The sequence below is a fragment of the Camelus dromedarius genome, chromosome 27 (assembly GCF_036321535.1).
Source record: "Camelus dromedarius isolate mCamDro1 chromosome 27, mCamDro1.pat, whole genome shotgun sequence".
Lineage (NCBI taxonomy): Eukaryota > Metazoa > Chordata > Mammalia > Artiodactyla > Camelidae > Camelus > Camelus dromedarius.
This window is the reverse complement of record NC_087462.1, coordinates 10425001-10445865: the sequence shown is the minus strand read 5'-3', so window position 1 is coordinate 10445865 and position 20865 is coordinate 10425001. Positions and strand designations below refer to the sequence as shown.

At 52.6% G+C, this 20865-nt stretch overlaps 2 protein-coding genes across 2 annotated transcripts; one reads left to right on the top strand and one right to left on the bottom strand.

Annotated features, from left to right (window-relative positions):
- Window positions 1–8422: 8422 nt before the first annotated feature.
- LRRC25 (leucine rich repeat containing 25) lies at window positions 8423–12095 on the top strand. The gene is made up of 3 exons (XM_010995132.3): window positions 8423–8635; window positions 9137–9945; window positions 11661–12095. Exons 2-3 carry the CDS (start codon window positions 9146–9148, stop codon window positions 11797–11799), a joined length of 939 nt encoding a protein of 312 aa, XP_010993434.2. The 5' UTR covers window positions 8423–8635; window positions 9137–9145; the 3' UTR covers window positions 11800–12095.
- A 2566-nt stretch (window positions 12096–14661) lies between these two features.
- GDF15 (growth differentiation factor 15) lies at window positions 14662–17332 on the bottom strand. The gene is made up of 2 exons (XM_010995131.3): window positions 17007–17332; window positions 14662–15577 (listed from the first exon to the last, which is right to left on the bottom strand). The coding sequence occupies exons 1-2, from the start codon at window positions 17305–17307 to the stop codon at window positions 14934–14936; spliced, it is 945 nt and encodes a 314-aa protein (XP_010993433.1). The 5' UTR covers window positions 17308–17332; the 3' UTR covers window positions 14662–14933.
- Window positions 17333–20865: the final 3533 nt, after the last annotated feature.

Here is a 20865-nt window from a genome sequence, read left to right as displayed (position 1 = left end):
TCTCCCCCACCCACCATCTCTTTCTCCTCCTCTCCCTCCCTTTCCTCCTCCGCCCCCCCCCTTTCTTCTCCCCCATATCTCCCTCCCGCTGCCTCCTCGCCTTCCCTGGCCATCTCTTCCAGATTACTGGTTCTGCACTAGCCTTGGTTGGACTTGACACTGTTACGATAAAATAATGCCTCAAGTAATCTGTTGGCAGCGTCGGCCTCCCTTTAGATCCTCCCTCCCGGCAGACACAGCGGTGGGGGTGTCCATGAATATGTTACTTGAGTCCCTCCATTAAGGGGTGGGGACTTTGGGAGGGGCCTGGATCCAGGCGGGAGACCCCGGCAGCCCCTCCCTAGCACTGCGTGGGAGGCGGCCACAGCTGGGAGCAGGGTCTGCGCCTTGAGACATTGCCTCTTAGAAGCTGTAATTATGGGTAATTTTCTAACTGCAACACAAAAATTAAAACCCAAACAACACCGGGAGGGAAGAAGCCACAGCAGCTGGTGAGCACCGGGGCAGGCTGGGGTACGGGTGGAGGTTCCAGCCTAGACTTGGTGGGAGGAGCAAGAACCCCTGGAGGGATGAAGGAGCGGGGGGGGGGGGGGGAGCGGGGAGGGCCATTCGGATCGGCTGGACTCCTTGGAGAGCCAGCAACCCCTTGGAGTCGCAGGTTTGCGAAATGGGGACTATACCGCAAGACCAATCACCTGGCGGCGGAACTAATTTCCCAGATGGAGGACCGGGGCCTGGGTTTGAACCCTGGCTGTGTCGGTCCAGCTCTCAGGCCCTGAGCGGGGGCGGGGGCTTATTGAACCTCAGCCCCCAGGCTCTCAGAGTCTTGATGAACTCCAGGCGAGAGAAGGGACGCCGGAAGACTGGGTGGAGGACCTACAGCCCCCGGAAAAGACAAACACACACACACCCTCGCCCACACACACACTGGGTGGAGGACCTACAGCCCCCGGAACACACACACACACACACACACACACACACACACACACACACACACACACACACACCCTCGCCGCCGCCCCCCACACCCCTTGCCGTGCTCCACAAAGCTCCTGACACTCACCGCTTCCAGCACCTTCCGTGGCGCCACAACCCACAAATCAAAACCCTGGCCCTGCCACCCTGTACTTGAACTCCTGAGTCAAGCTAATAATTAGAGCTTAGTGCACCCAGCTCTGATCAGCTCTTAAAAACCTCCCATCAGCCTCATGAGAGAGGTAGCCTTTCTTCTCCTCATGTTACAGAAGGGGGAAACTGAGGCTCAGAGAAGCACCTACGGGGTCACATGGGCGATCCAGAAGCCGCATCCCGTCCAGTGGAATGCCCCCAGCTCCCTCTCTGTGTCTGGGATACTCACTCTGGGAAATTGGAGGCATTTTGTGGAAACCTCAAGAGTAGGGAAGGAAGAGATGGCGGAGGGAGAAGCCTACAGCAGCTGCAGATAAAGTTCTGCAGGTAAAACAGGCTCAGAGCTGGGGAAGCAACTTGCCCCGAGAGTTGGGGCACAGGGTCCCCCGTTGGGGTGTGCTGGCAACGCCCCTCCCTCACCTCTCTCTGGAGCTCCACCTCTCTTCTTGTGTTGGAGGAAGGAGTTTCCATGGCAACCTAAGGCCTTAAGCTCCCGGGGCGGCACAAGGGGAGGAGTCTTTTCTTCCCTCGGAGAGACTCTCCAACCATCTGGGTCACATTGCGCTGTTGGATTTTCCCGAAAATCTTGTTTTTGCACGTTGATTTCCCATGTCTCCAGTAATCCATGAGTTCTATGAGAATAGGGAATTCGAATATTTTGTTCAGTGCTGTGTCCTTAGTATTCAGAACAAGTCTGACACACAGTAGGGGCTTAATAAATTTTACCTGTTGCTGGATGAATGAGTTAAAAATGACCAATGTCTCAAAATGTAGAATGGATAAACAAGATTGTCCTCTGTAGCACAGGGAAATATATACAGTATCTTGTGGTAGCTCACAGCGAAAGAGAATGTGACAATGAATGTATAATATGTTCATGCATAACTGAAAAATTGTGCACTACACTGGAATTTGACACAACATTGTAGAATGACTATAACTCAATTAAAAATGTTTTTAAAAAAAAGACCAATGTCTCCTCTGGGATGGGGTGTGAGGCCTCTAGTGCCCTCAGGGGTCCCAGCCTGAGGGCGACACAGACAGTCATGACTTCCTCACACCCACCCGGTGTGGCCCAGGTGGAGTCTAGGGATCAGAAGAGAGAAGGACCAATTTTCTGCCTCTGCCAAGCCACCAGTACATGCAATTCCGAGCATGGCCACACGAGGACAGCAGAGACTTGCAAGTCCAACTGCTGAGAGTCCTAGCCGACCCCTCCTTAGCGCCCCTTTGGAGTGGCTCTTGAGACCCCAAGTTTCAGGCTTGGAATCTAGTCCACCTCTCTTGATCTTATCCACACCCTCAAGTAGGCTTCCAAATATATGTTTACGTATTTATGTACTGAATTATTTAATGGCAAAAAGAAGAAAAATACAGAAAAAAATCACCCAGCTTTCCCACTCCTCTCCCCAAAAAACTCGTTCCCACTTTGCTCTCTTACCTGCACATGTTTTCCCTTTTTTGTCTTTTTCTTCCTTTGAGAGACCTTCTTGGACTAACCTTCCCCCAAACTGCAAACCGCCCTGTCTTTTCCCCCAAGTCCCCAGAAATCTGTTTAACTTTTCTGCCCTAGCACAATTATTTCCTAACCTCCTTTAAAAAATGTGATAATTTATAAGTCATCGCATCTCCCCCCTTGGAATGTCAGCTCTCTAAGGGCGAGAGTTTTGCTGCATCCAGTAGGTGCTCAGTAAGTATTTTTGGAACGAATGAAATCTGACCAAAAATTTAAAATAAATAAACCTAGCAAATAAAACTAAATAACCTTCTCAGCCACCACCCCCAGGCAGTCACTATTACGAAGTCAAGTCTAAACTCACGCATCTGGGAGCGACAGAGAGTCATTGTGGGCCATGCAACGGCTTTGCACACCCACCCTTCCAGGTAGATGCAGGCAAATGCATCTTGTCTGAGCAAGTGTAGCCTAAAGGTCAACCACACGGGTTCAAGGCTGACCCTTTGTTGCTGTAGAGCCTTGGGCACACCATGCCTCAGTTTCCTCGTGTGTAAAATGGGGGATAATGACAGTTCTTACCTCAAGGAGCTATGGTGAAGATGACATCACTTAATGCTACTTAAATAGCCAGTGCTTGGCCACTGGTTTTTTCTTTTTTGTTTCTTTTTTCTTTTCTTTTTTATTTAGTTTTGTTTTTGTTTGAAGAGCCTAGTTCTTATTTTTTCTTTTTAGATTTTTTTTTTTTTGGTAGGGGAGATAATTTAGGTTTATTTACTTGTTTGTTTTTAAAGGAGGTACTGGGGATTGAACCCAGGACCTCCGGCATGCTGGGCATGCTAAGCCTGCCTGTACCACTGAGCTATACCCTCCCCTCACTGCTATTTATAATTACTTAAAATATTTAAAAAATCTAACTGCTAGTATTCCCTTATATTCCTCTACCTATCTGAATTTCGAGTCCCCTAAAAGTAGACCCGGAGACCGGTCTTCAAGAGCATAGTTATTTGGAAGAAAGCCTTGGTCCGGGTGAGGAGAGAGACGGAGGCCTGCGGGGGGCGCCAACTGGCAGGCTTCACTGGGCTGGGTTCCCAGGGGTCCCTCAGGGAGCAAGCGTGGAGCATGTTCTGTCTGAGGCAGGAGGGAGCTGAGGTGTTTCTAATCAACTCTCCTTCCGTCTGTGGTCGGGGCTGCTCCCAGGAGAGCTGTCTCGACCAGCAACATGGCCTCCCATGACCAGAGCAGCCTCAGCAAATTAATGCAGATCTGGCAGGTGGAGCGTGACGACCACAGCTGCCTCAGTGCCAAATTTTGTTTGTCCATCCCCGTCCCAAAGGCATTCAGTGTCTTCTAGAATTTTACTATACTGTGATCAACAAAGCCGTTTGACCACAAATGAGGTCTTTTCATTTCATTAAAACTCAAGCTTTACCTTCTGAATTCGATTTTTGTGCGGGATGGACCATCTACCCGTCCTTTGCCTTGGGACACTCAGCTGGTGTATTGGTCACACAGGTTCCCAACACCAGACACATGCTCACATTCATGTTTGTCTCCCAGCCCTTCACAGCCACTTTGCACAGTGGTTTTTACTGTCCTCATTTTATAAAGGAGGAAGCTGAGACAGAGAGAGTTTAAGGTACTGGCCCCAGGTCACACAGCAATGAAGTGGCTCGGTGGACCTCAGTCACTGTTTGCAGAATTAATGCCTGGAGGTCTGCAGTCACCCGAGTCTGCTCGTGTTCCGGGTTTGTGGCTAAGTCAGCTTGGCCACCTGAGCCTGACCCTCAGGCATCACACCTGTCTCTGGTCCCCACCTATCAGCTCCAGAACCTCTCAGAGGTCTCAGGATCCCCAGGCCCTGGGATCGGCCTCTGCTGCTGTGTCGGGCTGCCTAGCACCCTGCCCTCCACCCTCCCGGGGTAAGACTGGACTCTAAGAGTAGTGAGACTCAGGCTAGGGGTTGGGGGTGTCAGTTGTTTGAAGGCTGTCACACGGAGATAGGGATGGCAGGAAAAGGCTGGGGCCAGAGATTTGGAGGCCTGGCCCTGGGGAGGCTCAGAGGTAGAGAGAGGGGGCAGATTCCGGAGAAGTGTGGCAGCCCCAGGACAGGACTGGAGGGGGATGAGGGGGAGGGCAAACCCTTGGCTCTGCTCCATCTCCCCAGACTAGGGGCTCCTGGGGGCAGGCTAAGGCATCACTCAGGCCAGGATGGGTACAGGGAGAGGTCAGAGGTTACTGAGTCAGAGGGAACTCTGTGCATCTCTGTCTTTGTCTTTGGGGGGGATCTCTGAATTTTTCTAGGTATCTCTGGGGTCTTGGGGATGTTTGAGTTTTTCTGGGTATCTCTGGGGGTTTCTGAAGGTCTCAAAGTATCTCTGATGGTCTCTGGGTGTCTCTGAGGGTTTCTGGGTATCTCTGGGAGTTCCTGAAGGACTCTAAGTATTTCTAAAGTTTTCTGGGTATCTCTGGGGTCTTGGGAATCTCTGAGTTTTTCTGGGCATCTCTAGGAGTTTCTGAAGATCTCTAGGTGTCTCTGAGGCTCTCCAGAGGTCTTGGTGCTGACAGGCTGGCCTTGCCTGAGACTTGGGCCTGTCTCAGGCCGAGGCTCAGTGTATATCAAGTGGGCAGGAGAGGAAGTATGAATGTGTGCCCTCCAGAAGCTTCTGGCTCCTCTCAGCTGGGGAGTGAGGGGAAGGCAGCAGACCCAGGAGCTACCTTTCTTCCCACAGCCTGGCGGTGACCTGTGCCAGCTGCACAGGAAGGCCCAGACCCTAGGTCCCCCCAGACCCACCTCCAAAACCCACGATCTCAGGTCCCAAGCCTGCCAGACCCCACCCCTCCCACCCCAGCCTGAGCGCCTGACACTTTAATTCCTCATTTTCTTCACTTCATTTCCTCATTTCCTCCTATTCTAAGAGGCCTCAGTGCTGGAATCCACCCACACCCAGGGCACCCCTCTGTTCCTCTTGTCCTAAAAGCCTGAGTTCTTGTGTGTGCTTCTTGGTTGATTTTTTTTTTAACTTTTTTTTTTTTTAAGGGGGCAGATAAAGAGGTTTATTTATTTATTTTAATGGAGGTACTGGGGATTGAACCCAGCACCTCATGCATGCTAAGCATGCACTCTACCACTGAGCTATATCGTGCCCCTCTTCTTGGCTGATTTCAATGTTTCCATTGACTGTGTTGACTGGGATTTGCAATTCAGCTGACATGATAGGATTCTAAAGGAAAAAAATAGAAAAACATATATGGGGAAGTTCTCCCTCCCATCCATCTACCACTAAGAGCTAACCCTAACCCCGGGGTATTTGTTTTTCCTGTTTCATTGACAGTTTCAGTTACAGGAAGCTTTTTTTTTTTTCCTCCAGTTAACATATTCTCTTGGAGACATCTGCTCTCAGGCCTGCTCTCACCTCAGGGCCTTTGCACCAGCTGTCCCACCCCCTGAATGCCTTTCCCCCACCTCCTTACTCAATAAGCCCCTTCTTCTTTGCAATAAGGGCCCACTTGATCAAACCCATTAAAAAGTTGCCACCCTCCCTGCATGCTTCCCGACTTTTATTTTCCCTTCCACCTGTTACCTAGTTTCCTGATAGATTCTGCATGTTGCCCGTCTCCCGGATTGCTACCAGAACTCCACGGGAACTGGGAATTTGTGTTTTGTTCCTGGCTGTGTCTGCAGCTCTTAGACCACCAGTGTCTGGCACACATAGGAGCTTAATAAAGGTTTGTGGAGGAAATAAATGAGCCTTTCCTTATTTTTTCATAGAGATCTGTAATTTCATTTGCATGATTCTGTGGCACCTCCCAGGCAAGATGAACTGTGACTGATCTAATCAATCCCTTAGGTGGTTTCCAATTTTTTTTCTTAAAGCAAACAATGCTGCGACAAACCATTCTGTAGCTCTCTGACTTTTGTGTGTGAGTATGCCAAGTATACTTAACATAAAATTGACTATCTTAGCCATTTTAAAGTGAAAATTCAGTAAGTTTTAGTACATTCTTAGTGTTGTGCAGCCATCACCCTTATCTAGTTCCAGAACATTTCCATCACCCCAAATGATGGTCACCCCAAACCCCTTCCCTATGAGCAGTCATTCTGCACCCACCCTCAGCCCCTGATGACCACTAACATACTGTCTCTGTGGATTTGCCTGTTCTGAACATTTCATATCAGTGAAATCGTACACTCTGTGGTCTTTTGTGTCTGGCTTTATTCACTCAGCATGATGTTGTCAAGGTTCATCCACGAGGTAGCATTTATCAGAGCTTCATTCATTTTTAAGGGCTGAATGATATGCATTGTATGGATAAACTACAGTTAGTTTATCTACTCATCACTTCCTGCCCCTGTCATTTTGTAAACATGCAAATATTCAAGAGGGTCCCAGTAGTGGGACACTGGATCAGGGAGCACTTGCGTTCCTAATTCCCCTGACAGTGTGCCTACCATCGGGCTGAGCTACAGATGCTCCCCCCACAATGAGTGGGGTTGCCTGTTTCCCCACAGCCTGGCCAGCACTGAGTGTTATCACACTTTTGAATTTCTGCCAATCTGATAGGTGGAACCAAACAGTATCTCTGAGTTGTTGTAATTTGCTGTTTTCTTACTAGGAGTGAGTATCTTTGGGTTATTGAAGAACAATTTGCAGCCCTTCCTCAAAGTCTTTGTTCAAAACCTTTAACCATCCCTCTGAGTTTGGAACTAGAAAGAGGCAGAGTTTGAGGAGAGGGGAAAGCATGAGGGAATAGATTCTAACCTCCCAGAGTCCAGGAGAAGGCTCTTAACATTTATCTCATTTTACAGATGTGAAAACTGAGGCTCAGAGCAGTTAAGGTCAGACAGTGAGCCAGGGACTGGAAAAAATTTGAAGCTAGTCTGTCGGATGCCAGGACACAGTGAGGCTGAGACCCTTCCCACCCCACCTTCCCTCCTCTATCTCACTCTCTCTCGGGGATCTGACTCAGGCCCCCCTCTCCCTCTGGGACTTCAGGCACCTCGCAGAGTTGCCCATCTCCAGACCCCAGGCTCACTCCAGAGAGATCTTTTGACCCAGTGGCCTGCCTCTGCTCACTCACCTGCCTTGGCCCTGGGAATAAAGCCCTACTCCTCAGCCTGGTTTCCAGGGCCTGTGTCGCCTGTCCCCTGCCCATGCTACCAGTTCAGTTCCTCTGCTTAACCTCTTCACTCCAGCCACTCCACTCCTAACCATGCAGTCCCGGCCAGCCAGGCTTTCTCAAGCTGCAGGACCTTTGCTCCTGCTATGACTCCTGCCTGGAATCTGCAAGGCATTCATTTCTGCCCACCATGTCAGCTCATCCTCCAAGCCCCAGACTCAGCGTCCCCTCCCCTAGGAAACCCGCCTCACCTCCCCCTGCAGCATGGAGGCATGACTGGACATGAGGAGAGCTCTGAATTTTTGGCGGAGGCTAGAAGCTTAGAAAGGCAGGTTTTAGAAATTCTTGGCAAACTTCTACTCAGATGTTGAAGCCCCAATTCTAATGCCTTCTTCTCCAGGAAGCCTTCCAGCAGCCTGTCCCTTGCTCTGTCTTCTCCCAAGACTGAGTGCTTCTGGAGAAACTGGCCAGAGCTGAAACCTCTTGAGGGCTCAGCATGAATGATGTTTGTCAAATGAATAAATGAGTGCATAGGTTGGGAGTCAACTGAGCTGAGACCAGGAAGTGAGTTGATGAGTTAGCAGTTAATTGGGGTATTAATGGGGGACATGTGGTCAGTGGGTTCCAGCAAGAAGGAAGCGGGCTGCCCCTCCCCCTCCCGTGAGACTCCTGGTCCTTGAGGCCTTTGTGTGGGGCGGCTCTCTGTGTCTTCTTCATTCTTCCCCTCTACTCCACCCGGGCACCAGTTCCTCTTCCCTCTGAGTCGCTGGGTGCCGAGCTTGAGAAGCGCCAGGGACGACAGCGGATACGGATCCGGATCCGCAGAGGGTCTGACGCTCTGGTCCCAGAGTCCAAGAGAGCCACGACGCAGCCTCTCTGCCCTGGAGGCTTCCAGCACCAAGGCAAAGGCGTGGCAGCGGGACCAAGAAGGTAGGACCGAGGCCCTAGAACCTGGGTCTGTGCAGGGGCCGCAAACCAGAACTGGAGGCCCTTTCAGCAGCCCCCACCCCCATCCCAGCCCAAGCCTCCCAGACACTCACAATTTGCAATTTTGGGAGAAAGGCCATGGGGCTGGGTCGTTACCGGGACAACCGCTCATTTGTAACCGCCCGTCTTGGCCCGTGAGGGCTCCCGAAGTGTTCAGGGAAACATCTGAAGGGGCTCATCTGAGAGAAGGGGAAGGGGCTAACTGGATCCCCTCTTCTTCCAAGACCGTGAGGCGCCGGGGTTAGGTACTCTTAGGAAGAAGGGGAGACTGAGGCCGGGGACCAGAGCCAACCAAAGAGGAGTGACCAGCGAAGGGCTACGTTTTAACATTTCAGAAGTGGCCTGACCTGCTCTGAGCTATAAAAAAAAAAATAAACAGAGGTGGTGAGGGGGAGGTTGACCACAGGCTGAAGTCAAGGCCTGGATTCTGGTGTCTTTACCTAGGTGGCTTGAATGGGGGGTGCCCTGATGTGGGTGCTCTTGTTGCTGCTGCTGCTGCTGCTGCTGCTGCACAATCCAGGCAGCCAGGGGTTGTCGTGCAACGTGTCATCGGGGGACGTGGACTGGACCAGGGAGTTCACAGACACGTGCCTGAACTTCAGCGGCCAAAACCTGAGGCAGCTGCCCCAGAACCAGTCTCTACAGGCCAGCAGCGTGCTCCTCCTGGACCTGTCTGACAACCACCTTAAAAAGCTCCCACCGCTCTTCTTCACCCTCCTGGGGGAGCTGCAGGTCCTGGATGTGACAAACAACCAACTGGACCCCGTGGACAGGGCGCTGGCTGAACGCTGTAACCTTGACCTGAAGGCTGACTGCAGCTGTGGCCTATTACCCTGGCATGAGGTCCGGCGGGACAATTGCTCTGACCAGTTGCCTCTGCAGTGCCTGGATATGGCTACCGGAGGCTGGCACAACCTCTCTGCCTTCTTGGAGGTGGGCTGTGCCTCTGGCCTGTCCACAACGGCCATAGGAGCTCTGGCGGCCAGTGGAAGCCTGCTCCTCCTGCTTGCCGTTACTGGCCCAGTGCTGGCCTGGAGATGCTGTGGCCATTGGGTGGATGGTAGCTGGGGACTGAGCAAAACATGGACTGCGCAGGATGTTCCCAGGTCTGGCTCTGGCTGGCAGCCGAGGTACAGTAGCCGGAGCCTCAGCCAGAAGCCCCCAAAGGCCACCCTGCCCCAACCTTCCACACCTGACTATGAGAACATGTTCGTGGGCCAGCCAGCTGCTGGGCACCAGTGGGCCGAACCCAGGTGAGTGACAAACACACATCTACCTACAAGACTCTTGAGCTGATGATCAGGGTTCAATTTCCCAGCACTGCCTCTTACATACTGTGTGATCTTGGGCAAATAGTTTCATCTCTCTGGGCCTCAGTTTCCTCATCTGTAAAATGGAGCTAATAACAGCTCTCCACCTTATGCAATTGGGCTAAGAATTAAGTGAGTTCCTGTATGTGAAATAAGCTTCCCCCTTCGTGACCTGCAAACCCAGTTTCTGGCTGCTAAGCATGGGGAGAGAGGAGGCAAGTGTTCAAGGCAGAGTGGGGGCTCTGCAGTGGCAGTCAGTGGCCTGGGCTTAGGTCTCATGTCATCCAGGGCTGTCTCTGAATCCCTGTTTCTGTCTTGTAAAATGGGACAGCACCCCCATCTCCCTCTGACACACAGGAGATGCTAAGAAAGCCACCTGTGTCCCTCTACCCCTACAAAGCCCTGACACCTCCAGAATTGGCTGGGCTTAGATAGATGGGTTCAGCTTTTCCAGGTTGGATGAGGGAGTGGAGAGAATTTCAGGGAGAGGCACAAGCAGGGGCAAAGGCCTGAAGGTGGGAGAGAACAGAGAATCTGCTGTGGATGTGTTTTGAGAAGGCAAGATTGCAGAACTGAGGTTGGAGAGGGCTGGGGGGAATCCAAGCAGGAAGGGAAGAGGGTCATGGCTGAGTTTGGGCAGCAGAATCCACAAGGCAGAGAGGCCTCTGGGAGGCTGTTGGTGAGAAATGAGAACATATGCAAAGCAGATGCAAATATGGCTCAAAAGCAGAAGTAGTCTGCGGTAGGGAGTTGAAGGCACCAAACTCCCTAAGGCAGCTTGTGTTCTGATGCTCCCCTCTGCCTTGCTGTCACCAAGATCTCCAGGACTAATCTCTAAAACCATTGTTTAGAATTGGATGTGTCAGTTCCCTCCTACATTTTACAGTTGCAGAAATGGAGATTCTGGGAGGTAGGGGAATGACTTGCCCAGGGTCAGAAGCAGAGGCAAGAAACAAATGCTGACTTCTATCCCCATACAACCATTTATATGTTTGGAATGATTCATACTAAAGTGTAAATGACTGACAGACATAGCTTGCCCAAAGGGGCCTTTATTACAAGAGGAGCCAGGCATAGGGTTAGGCTGTTCTGGAGGCAGGAAAATTCTTCTCTGGGGGTCTTGTCCACCATAGCAAGACATACCTAAGAAGCTACCTCCTCCCTGACCAATTCTATGGATGTGGAAACTGAGACTCAGATTTATTTTTGTATCAAGGCCACAAAGTTAGTTGCTTCAGGGGACCTGGTGAAAACACTTCCCATCTGAAGAGGCACTGGCTCGGCTCCAGCCACTGGTATCCATGTGGCTGGTGTGATTAGAGCCTTCAATTTTTCAAGAGAGAACCGAAGTCTAGATTTTAATGTAAAATATGGGCAACCATCTTCAACTTTAAGGAAGGAAAAAAACTTCCAATGACTCAAGGTCTTTGGACCAGAGCGTTAACAATGCTGAATCCACAGAATCTTCTCTGAATCACTGCCCCTCCTTGCTTTCCTCAGAAAAAGTTGGGCCAGGCTGAGAGAACACTGTCCTGAGCCTCAGTTTTCTATGTAAATATCAAGAGTTGCCTCAGCTGCCCTGACCTTCCTTTGCCTCTCAAAGCTGACATGCAAGCTCCCTGAGTCCTACCTTCCCCCCCATCTGTCTGTCCCCACAGGGCTCACCCTTCAGAGGACAGCGACTTCTACATGAACTATGAGAGCCTCCACCAGGACTCCCAGCCTGTCTACTGCAACCTGCAGTCACTGGGCCAGGCCCCGCTGGACGAAGAGGAGTATGTGATCCCTGGGTGCTGAGCCTTCACCATCTCAAACTCCAGCCTGCCCCCTTCTGGGTGACTTGGGGCATTCTGGCTCTTCCCTGGCCTCAGTCTTCCCATCTGAGGAATGGGGCCAGGGAAGGATCATCCTTGAGACCCCAAAGAGGCTCTACAGTCCCCTCCCTAGCCCACTCTGCTCTTCAGGCCCCTTGGAGGCTAGAGGGGGTGGAGGAGAGACCCCAACACGGGGACAGGAGGGTCAATGTGTGAACTCTGTCATCACCCTCCTGTTGGTATGCAGGTGGTACTCAATAAATGCTGCAAGGTTGACAAGGCTGCTGGTGAGTGGGCTCCTCAGGGCGGGGATATCTGAGCTCCCAAGACAAGAGCTCTGAGACTCCCAGATTGCTCTCAAGCCCCAGTCTCTCCTCTGCCCCTCCCAGACCCCCTTCTCAAGTGCCTGGTATCCAGACTCTGCCCCCAAAGCAGCCCACACCAGCCTCAGAGGGATGTTTATAGCTCATGAATGGGACTGTTTCCCTCCCCTGCTCACACACCTTCCATGGCTCCCCACTGCCCCCAAATCTTCAGCCTGGTGGTTGGGACCTGCGTGATCCAGACCTGCCAACCTCACTGTCCTCTCCCCCCTCCTTCTGCCCTTCTGGTCTGGACCTTCTCCCCATCCAGCCCACTTCCTTCCTGAAGCTTTCATTTTTTCATGTCATTTACCCATACCATTTTTTTAGGCCCAGAATGCCGTTCTTTTCCCCACATTTTTTAACTCAAACATCTTAATACAGAGGCAGAACTCTGGCCTGGGCATCAGAAGGCATGGGTCGGGTCCAAATCTTGATTCTACCATTAACTCTCTGGGCCTCAGATCCCCCCATCTATAAAATAGATCACCTAGGGGTGATTATAATTGGTCTCTAAGGCTGTTTTGGCTCTTATATGCTGGGATACCTTAACTCATTCTTCAAAATCCAGGTGCAATGCCAATGGCCTTCTGTGGTACCTCCTCAGGTAGAGTTAACCACTCCCAGAGCTCAGTGTTTTTCAAGAGTTTGTTTAAGTTCACGCCTCAGCTGGTCTCAGCCCAGCTCCTGCCAAGACCCCAATCCAGGGGAGACAGAACTGGACACAGACCCGACCAGGCCCAAGAGGTCAAGCCTGGGCCAGATGGAAGGATGGAGCTAGGTCTGCCAGAGGGCGATGAATGCAGGAGTTTGAAAAATGCTGTAAGAGGGGAATCTGGAGTGGGTTTTGAAGGATGCATAGGTGTTTGAGAAGTAGAGAGGACAAGGCATACTGGGCAGGGGGACCAAGTGTGGAGGCATGAAAAGGGCCATGGGCAGGAGGGACTAGCAAATGCAATGGCTGATGTTTGGGGAGAGACTCAGTATGACTTCTGCTAGTTTTGGGTGATCCTGGTGTTGAGTTTAATTTTGAGGCCCTCTTGGGTTCTCCAATACTTGGGGGAGTGACCTGGGTGGAAAAGGTAACCTATGAGGGTCTTTGGTTTCCTTGTACCCCTGTATCTCTGCCCAAGACACTGCTCAAGCCCCCAATCCTGCCCCCAATCATCTGTCTTCTTCCTCCCAACAGAGATCAGATCCCATCCCTCCCCAATTCCTGTAACCTCATGTCCCCTCATTACTCTTCCAATAGATCCTCCCCCGTCACCAGCACCAAGGGGTTTGGTGGGTTCTAGCCCCCACCCAGCTCTCTGGCCCCATTTTCAACAGTTTCACTGCTGGATTCTGAGCTTGTTCCCACCTCAGGACTCTGCACCTCCTGTTCTTCCTGCCTCAAATACCTGTCCCCCAACTCTTCCCTTAGTCCTAGTCTTCCCCCAGGTCTCAGGTCAGGTGTAACCTCTTCAGAAAGGTCCCCTCCCCTGACCACCTAAATCAGCCTTGCCTCTGTTCACTAATGCATTGCCTGGGCTGACTCCTTGGCACAGTTCTTAGTACAACCAGCTGCTTCCTTACAATTTATCTTTTATTCATTTATCTTGTACTCATTTGTCTCCTGCACTTGATCGAGCTTGAGTGGAGTGGTTTCAGCCTATCGTGTTACTTTGCATCCTCAGTGCCCAGCCAAGGCCTGGCACAAAGTGGGTACTCCCTGAATACATTCAGGGGCACCTGTAGTTGTTCAGATCCGCCTTTGGGTGGTGGTGTTCACAGGGGATACATCCTACTCACTGCTCAAGCTGGGCACTCTGTCCTCCAGACCCTCATAACAGTTCCTCAGGGTAGACAGGCAAGCAAGTGTGGGGAAGGAGCTGGACTTGGTACACCTCAACAATTCCAAGCTCCTAAATAGGAAAAAGTAGAACCTGGGAGATGTGAGTGAAAATGTTCTTCACAACTTACTTGTTAATCCCTGCTCTTTTTATAGGAAAGGAGAGAGGCACCATTAACATGAAGGGAGGTACCACAAACAGGAGGACTAATGGGACACTTCTAGGTCAGGGGCGCCTGGTTGCAGGGGGACAGGACTCTGGGCTGCTGGTGTTTGGAAAGGTGATTCCAATGTGGGGAGAGACAGCAGGATGGTGTTAGAGACAAAGTCTGGTAACTACAGAAATAGGAGTACTGAGAGATGAGTGGAGATGGATAGAGACTGAGACCCAAAAAGGTCTCAGAAAGAAAAACAGACGAACAGGGAGATAGAGAAGCACAGAGACAGACAGAGAGGGATGTCCCCAGCTGCCCTTGTCCCCATGATGCCCACTGGCGTCATGACCACCATCCAATTGCTTGGCATCCCCAAGAATGTCCTGGCACCCATTCCCTGAACTGTTCTCATCACCCCATAGCATGTCCCCGGTGGGAATTGAGTCCAGGGAGGGCTCTTCCCAAAGTTACCAGTTCCATCCTGGGCACCACAGGGGTCAGGTCAAACAGTTTCATTTTTATTACCAGAGTTTTACATAAATGCACACTCTGTCAGACCACCCCACCCCAGCCCTCTAGGCCCGGGGAAGATCACCCCAATAAATTAGTAATAAATAACAAACTTATAAATACAGCGGTTTGGACGGGAGGGGGCAGATAGCAGTGGTTAGAAATCGGGTCCTTCAGGTTCCACGAGCCCATTAAAAAGGCAAGGACGACTTAAGTCACTTCCATTGCGCACGTGCCATAAGTGAAGGACCGGGGCCGCTCATACGCAGTGGCAGTCCTTGGCCACAAGGTCGTCGAAGGGCGTGAGTGACACGCTGCCCTCGCTGTCTCGGTGCATGAGCACCACCGGCTCGTAGCTGGCCGGCACGCAGCACGGCGCAGGTGCAGCATCAGGATTCAAGCCGTGCAGGCGCGCCTGCATCTGCGCGTGCGTGTTAGCCGACCGGAAGTGGCTCGGACAAGCGCCGATGCACATGCGCACGTCCAGCTCGCGCGGCGCCACCACCCAGTCCGCCCAGCCCAGGTCCTCGACCGAAGCGCGCAGGCTCTGCAGGCGGCAGCAGCGCCCCCGCCCGAGCGGGCAACCGTCCCGGGTGTTCGCATTCGCGTGGCGACGTCCCCTGGCGGCTCTTGACCGCCAGTGCAGCTCAAGCTGGGGCTGTGTAGAAGGCAACGCCTCCAGCAAGTGGTCCGCACGCGGCAATAGTCGCAGGCGTATTACGGGAGCCCGGGAGCCTTCGAGGCTGAGCTGACGCTGTAGTGACCGTGTCACGTCCCACGAGCTCCTCGCCGTCGGGGACAGCCGGAGAAGGGCCCGATGCAGGCGGGAGGATGCGAGGAGCCCCTCAGTTAAGTCGACCCGGGGGATGCTCAGGTGCAGGTGGCCACCTGGCCCAAGTCGCACTATGGGAGAGAGCGAAGAAAGCCAGTCACCCACTGGGCTACTGTGGGCCAGTCACAGGGGTGCCCATTTCCTCCAACACCTCAAGCTGGATCCCACCTCAGGACCTTTGCACAAGCTACTTCCTCTACCACTCACTCTTTCCCCCTGAATCTCAGCATGGCTGGTTACATATCCCTCCATCCTGCCTAAAATAGACACGGCCCTATTTTCTTTGGTTGTCTATCATTTGTCTCCCCTACTAGAAGTTCAGCAGGGATTTATGTCTGCTTGGTCATCACTGTGCCTGGCACACAGTAGGTGCTCAGTAAATACGTGCAGGAATTATGTATATCTGCTCTGTAGGGAGACTGAGATTTCAACACTGCCTCTGCCTCCTCCTGGCAGTCAAAATCATTTTTATCAAAGGCTAAGTGCCCAGGGCTGGGGATACAGCAACCGGCTACTGTGTTCAATTGTCTGGGTCTCAGTTTCTATATCTGAGAAATGAAGAGTACGCGGCTCCCCAGAATTCTCAGACCTCCAGGTTGGTACAGATGTTGGGAAGATTGGGGAGACTGAGGTTTGAGGGCTCTCGACCCAGTCAGTAGGCTTAGAGACGGCGAGAGGTTTACCTGGAGTCTAACAGCACAAGTAGCATTAGGGCGGGATAAGAGCTCTTTCCTGTCCCCTCAACCCCTCCCAGTTTCTAGCGCAGCCCAGCTCTCCTTGCATCTCTTCTGCCACCCGGACCGTCGGTGAAGGGCGTGAAAATACTCCACTCCCTTTCTAAGGCACCAGTAGTCACCTGATACTTCGGCAGTGTCTTGGCGCGATTGCATCAGATTCGTAACCAGCCCAAGGAGGTTCTGCCCATCTCTACGCACTAATCTCTCCCCGCCTCCTTCCCCACTTCCGCCGGACCCCTGGATCCTCCCTCCTGGAATCCCCCAACTACCCTTCCCTTACTTCCAAGGCAGAGACCACGCCCCGCGCCCGACCGTGTCTCCGGGTTCTCCAGGCTCTACGAGCCTGCAGTAGAACCGATGGATTCTCTGGGCTTTAGTTTCCCCATCTGCGATCCCCGGAGATGTTGTAACATCTCACGTAGGCTAAGCCTCGTCTTGTCGCGATGCATCCCTGGCCACTAGCTCCCCACCTCAGCCCGGAAGGGGGACATTCTTGCTCTGTTCACAGATGGGGAAACTGAGGCTCGGGGGCAGACCTAGGCTTCTGTGTCTCAAAACCACTGGTTATGGGGGGGAGGATATAGCTCAGTGGTACAGTGCATGCTTAGCATGTGTGAGGTCCTGGGTTCAATCCCCAGTACCTCAATTACAATAAATAAAGAAAAAAAGAAAGAAAAATCTAATTACCAGCCCCCCCCCCAATAAAAACCACTGGTTAGATGATGGGAGCTGCTCAGGATGGGATCTCGGAAATTTCACTTACGCTTTGGAGTGAGTATCTGGACTTGAGGGGCGGTGATGAGGTCCGGGTTCCAGTCCTCCCAGGTCTGGTTCGCTCGAAGCCGGGTCAGGAAATCTTCGTAGCGTTTCTGCAACTCCCGGAATCTGGAGATATCCAGACTGGAGTGCACGTTAGAGGGTCCCGGCAAGGCTGGGAGTTGATCCTGGGCCAGAGATAGGGCGCCTCCTGACGGTAGCCAGGAGAGCATCAGCAGCATCAGCAGCATCAGCAGCACCAGCAGCACCGGAGAGCGGTGCAGTGGTGTCTGTAGCTGCCCGGGCATGGCTGTGCTAGTTAAGCTCTAAGCTGGGACTGACCGGACGCTGCTGGACTGGCCTTTATAATCCTCGGACTTTGTCCGCCCCCGCCTGCCTGGTCCCGTGGATGCAGAGTAAACACTCCAGGGGCCACACTGGGCGAGGTCTTGGGCTGCTTTTCAGGGGGTGGCGCTTTTGATGGGGGGGTGGGTGCTCCTAGGTATGCTGGGAAACGCCCCCGCCGCAGGAGCCTCTTTGAGCCTCACTATCCTTTTCTGTGAAATGGGGACAGCATTCCAGCTTGGTGGGCTGGTGGAAAGAATACTTTTCTCAAAAAAGATTTATTACTATGTGCTAAATACCATAGCAGAAGTTTAAGAGGTGACCTTCCCCGATGGGAGTCCCATCTCTCCCCTCTCAGCTTAGGATCAAAGGCTGAAGATAGTGAAAACCAAACCTAGAGGAAAAAAGAGCCTGAAAGAGTCAGAACGTGCAACCTGGGGGCAAGTCATTCCTTTCCATCACACCTCTGTTTCTTCATCTGAAAAATAAAGACTGAGACTTTCACAGGCGAGAAGGGCAAATGAGGCATAAAGGACAGGATCAGGCACATAGCAGGTGCTTGACCAACTGGGTGTTTTTACAGTTACTCAGCCTCAACTGGGGACTCCTACCTATTCTTCAAAACCCTTCTCTAAAAGCCCCTTTTCTAGGAAGCCTTCTCTGACATTACCTCTTCACCAGGGTGCTCCCAACCCCATCCTTTCCTCCAGCCCAGCCCTGACCCCACAGCACTGAGAGTGTGTGTGCTTGGCTCTGTCTGCCCCAGACTGGGGGCTTCTTGAGGGCTTGGGCAGGGATGAAGCTACTCTGGGCCCTAATCCCTTGGCTGCACCCAAAGAGGAGGTAGCAGGGACTTGGGATGCTGGGGCCTAGGGCAGGGAGGGCTGGTGTCAGGTCCAGCCACCAGATGATGGAGAGGCAGGGGGTGCCCAAGGAACACCCTTCCCTCAGGGGCACCCAAACCTTGTTCCACTGCTCAGGACTCCTGGCCCCAGGCATCAATCCCTGTGCCTGCCTCCAGCTTCCTGGCCTCAGAGAGGGTAGGCAACTATGCAAGGCAAACTGTAGGGGTATGTAAAGTCTGACAGGGGGTGCGCAGACAAGAAGTACAAGGACTTGCTGGGGGTTACACAGCCAGGCTCCCACTGGAAGAATGGGGTCCAAGCCTCTCCCACCTCCCAGTACACACCCCTCACTTGCTGTGTGAGCCGAGCCAAGCCTCCAGCCCCCCCTGAGTCTCAGTCTGAGCCTCTGTGCTGTGGGATTGTCACCCAGCTGTGGGAGGGGTCCAGAGGATCCCCTGGCAATGCTCTGGGCTTAGGAAACACAACTGGTCACGCTACCATCCTGATGGGCGCTCGCTGGGAGGCTGAGCGTCTTGAGCCATCAGTTTGGCACCCACGGTAAGTGCTCAGTAGAGGGTGCAGGGCTGATGAGACCTAGGGCTGGGGCCCCGCTCCACAGCCACCCCACCACGCCCCCTACAGAGGCCGGGCCCCAGAGGCAAGCCAGATGCTGAATCAATACTAACATGGCCCGGGCAGGTCAGCAGAGGCCACTGATACCCAGGCCTGACTGGAGGGGTGTGGGGGCAAATGCGATGCTGTCTTGGCGGCATCACTGCAAGATCAATAATGGTGAAAAGCCAACATTTTCTGGAGTCCAGGCATGGGCACCGCTCACACGCACTTCCATTAATGGGTAAAGGAATTAAGCCTCAGGGGGGCAAATATGTGTGTAGGGTCGTGGGAGGGCAACTCCACAGTGGGGAACTTGCACATACCCAGCTTTCTACTGGGCCATCTGTTTACCTGGCATTTCTAGGCTTGTGGTGGGATTCTGAATTTCCCTCCATCTGTGACTTGTTTTTCTCCAAATTTAAAAGCCTCGTGAAGAATTTGCCCTGATTCATGTTTCAGCAGCCTGAACAGCTGTTGGCTCCAGAGAAGTCAGTGGGTTCACACTCCCGCCTCTCTTCTCCCTGGGACAAGGGGCTTCAACCCTCAGAGCCTCAATTTCCCCATCTACAAAGAGTGGTATCGGCAGCCCCTTTCCTGACAGGGTCATGTGTGAATGGGAATTCCGCACACACTGGTGGGGATCAACATGATCACGATTCAAATCCCAGCACCCACCCCACCTTACTGTATGACCATGGACAAGTTACTCAACATCTCTGTGCATCAGAACAAAGAGCTATAAGGGAGAACACTCAGCGGGGAAATCCTCTCATCATTCTCATCCAGCACACTCATAGCAGCCACCACAAACCAAGCACCAGGTCACCCACCAAGGACAGAACTACCTGTGATTTGGAACTCTCTCTGCCAGCCGATGACCCCAGGCTGAGGGGGACCCTGGTGGACACCAGCTTCTCACAAAGACACACAAGAAACCACATAATTCAACTGTTTATTTGCTTTCTGAGGTGTCAAGTTTGGGGTCTCCCAGGGCCCAGCCCCTAGCAAAGCCTGGCAGACCCTTGCCCGGTCTGGGGTCCCAGACACGGGGGTTTCAGACAAGGCACTCACAGGAGTCTCCCCGGGGGGTCAGGGAGAAGCCACCCCGAGGCTGCAGGGGCTGGACTCTCCTTTGGGGACAGGACACAGGGTCACCTTCAGCAGGAAGGGTTTTTCCAAGAGAGAGATTTAGGACAAGATAGAAGCCTGAGCTGTTAAGGGAGTCCTGGAAACATGCCAGGTACCCCCTGGGCAGGCAGAAAGCCAACTCTGCTTCCCAAGGTCCAGATGGGGCCTCCTGTGGCATCCAGCCAGGACTTCGGAGCAGAGGGCACAACTTCAAACCTACTTTCTCTGGGATTTTCCTCCAACAAAGTGTGTAGGACACAGAAGCCTGCGATGAGCTTGGGTGAGCCCGGCCTGGGCAGTGGGGGGCCAGGGCCACCTCCCAGAGCCTGAAGGTGCTTCTCTCTTTCCCGTCCCGTCCCCTTTCTCTGTGACCCGTGTGTACCGGAGAGGCAGGCACTTCTGTGGATCTCTGGGCGGTTGAAGGGAAGGCCTGAGTGAGGAGAGGGAGGAGGGGAAATGGATTTTAAGTAGGGGGAGCAGCTGGGGCTGGACTGGGGCCCCTCGAGGTCTGGAGCCCTGGATACTCAGCTTGTGACCACTGAGCCTCAGATTCCTCATCTGTTAAAGGTCTTGTAGGGGAGGACTCATAAGGACCGGGTCTGTTAGACTGTGTGCTCAGCACTCATTTGGAATTAAGTTTCAAGACATGGACCTTGTGGAGAAAAGGAGTCCTCCTATACTGTTGGTGGGAACGTAATTTGGTGCAGCCACCACGGAGAACAGTATGAGGGTTCCCTAAAAAGCTAGAAATAGAGTTACCATGTGATCTAGCAATCCCACCTCTGGGCATATATCCAGATAAAACTGTAACTCGGAAAGATGCATGCACCCCAATGTTCATAGCAGCACTGTTTACAATAGCCAAGACATGGAAGCAACCTAAATGTCCATCCACAGATGACTGGATAAAGAAGTTGTGGTTTATTTATACAA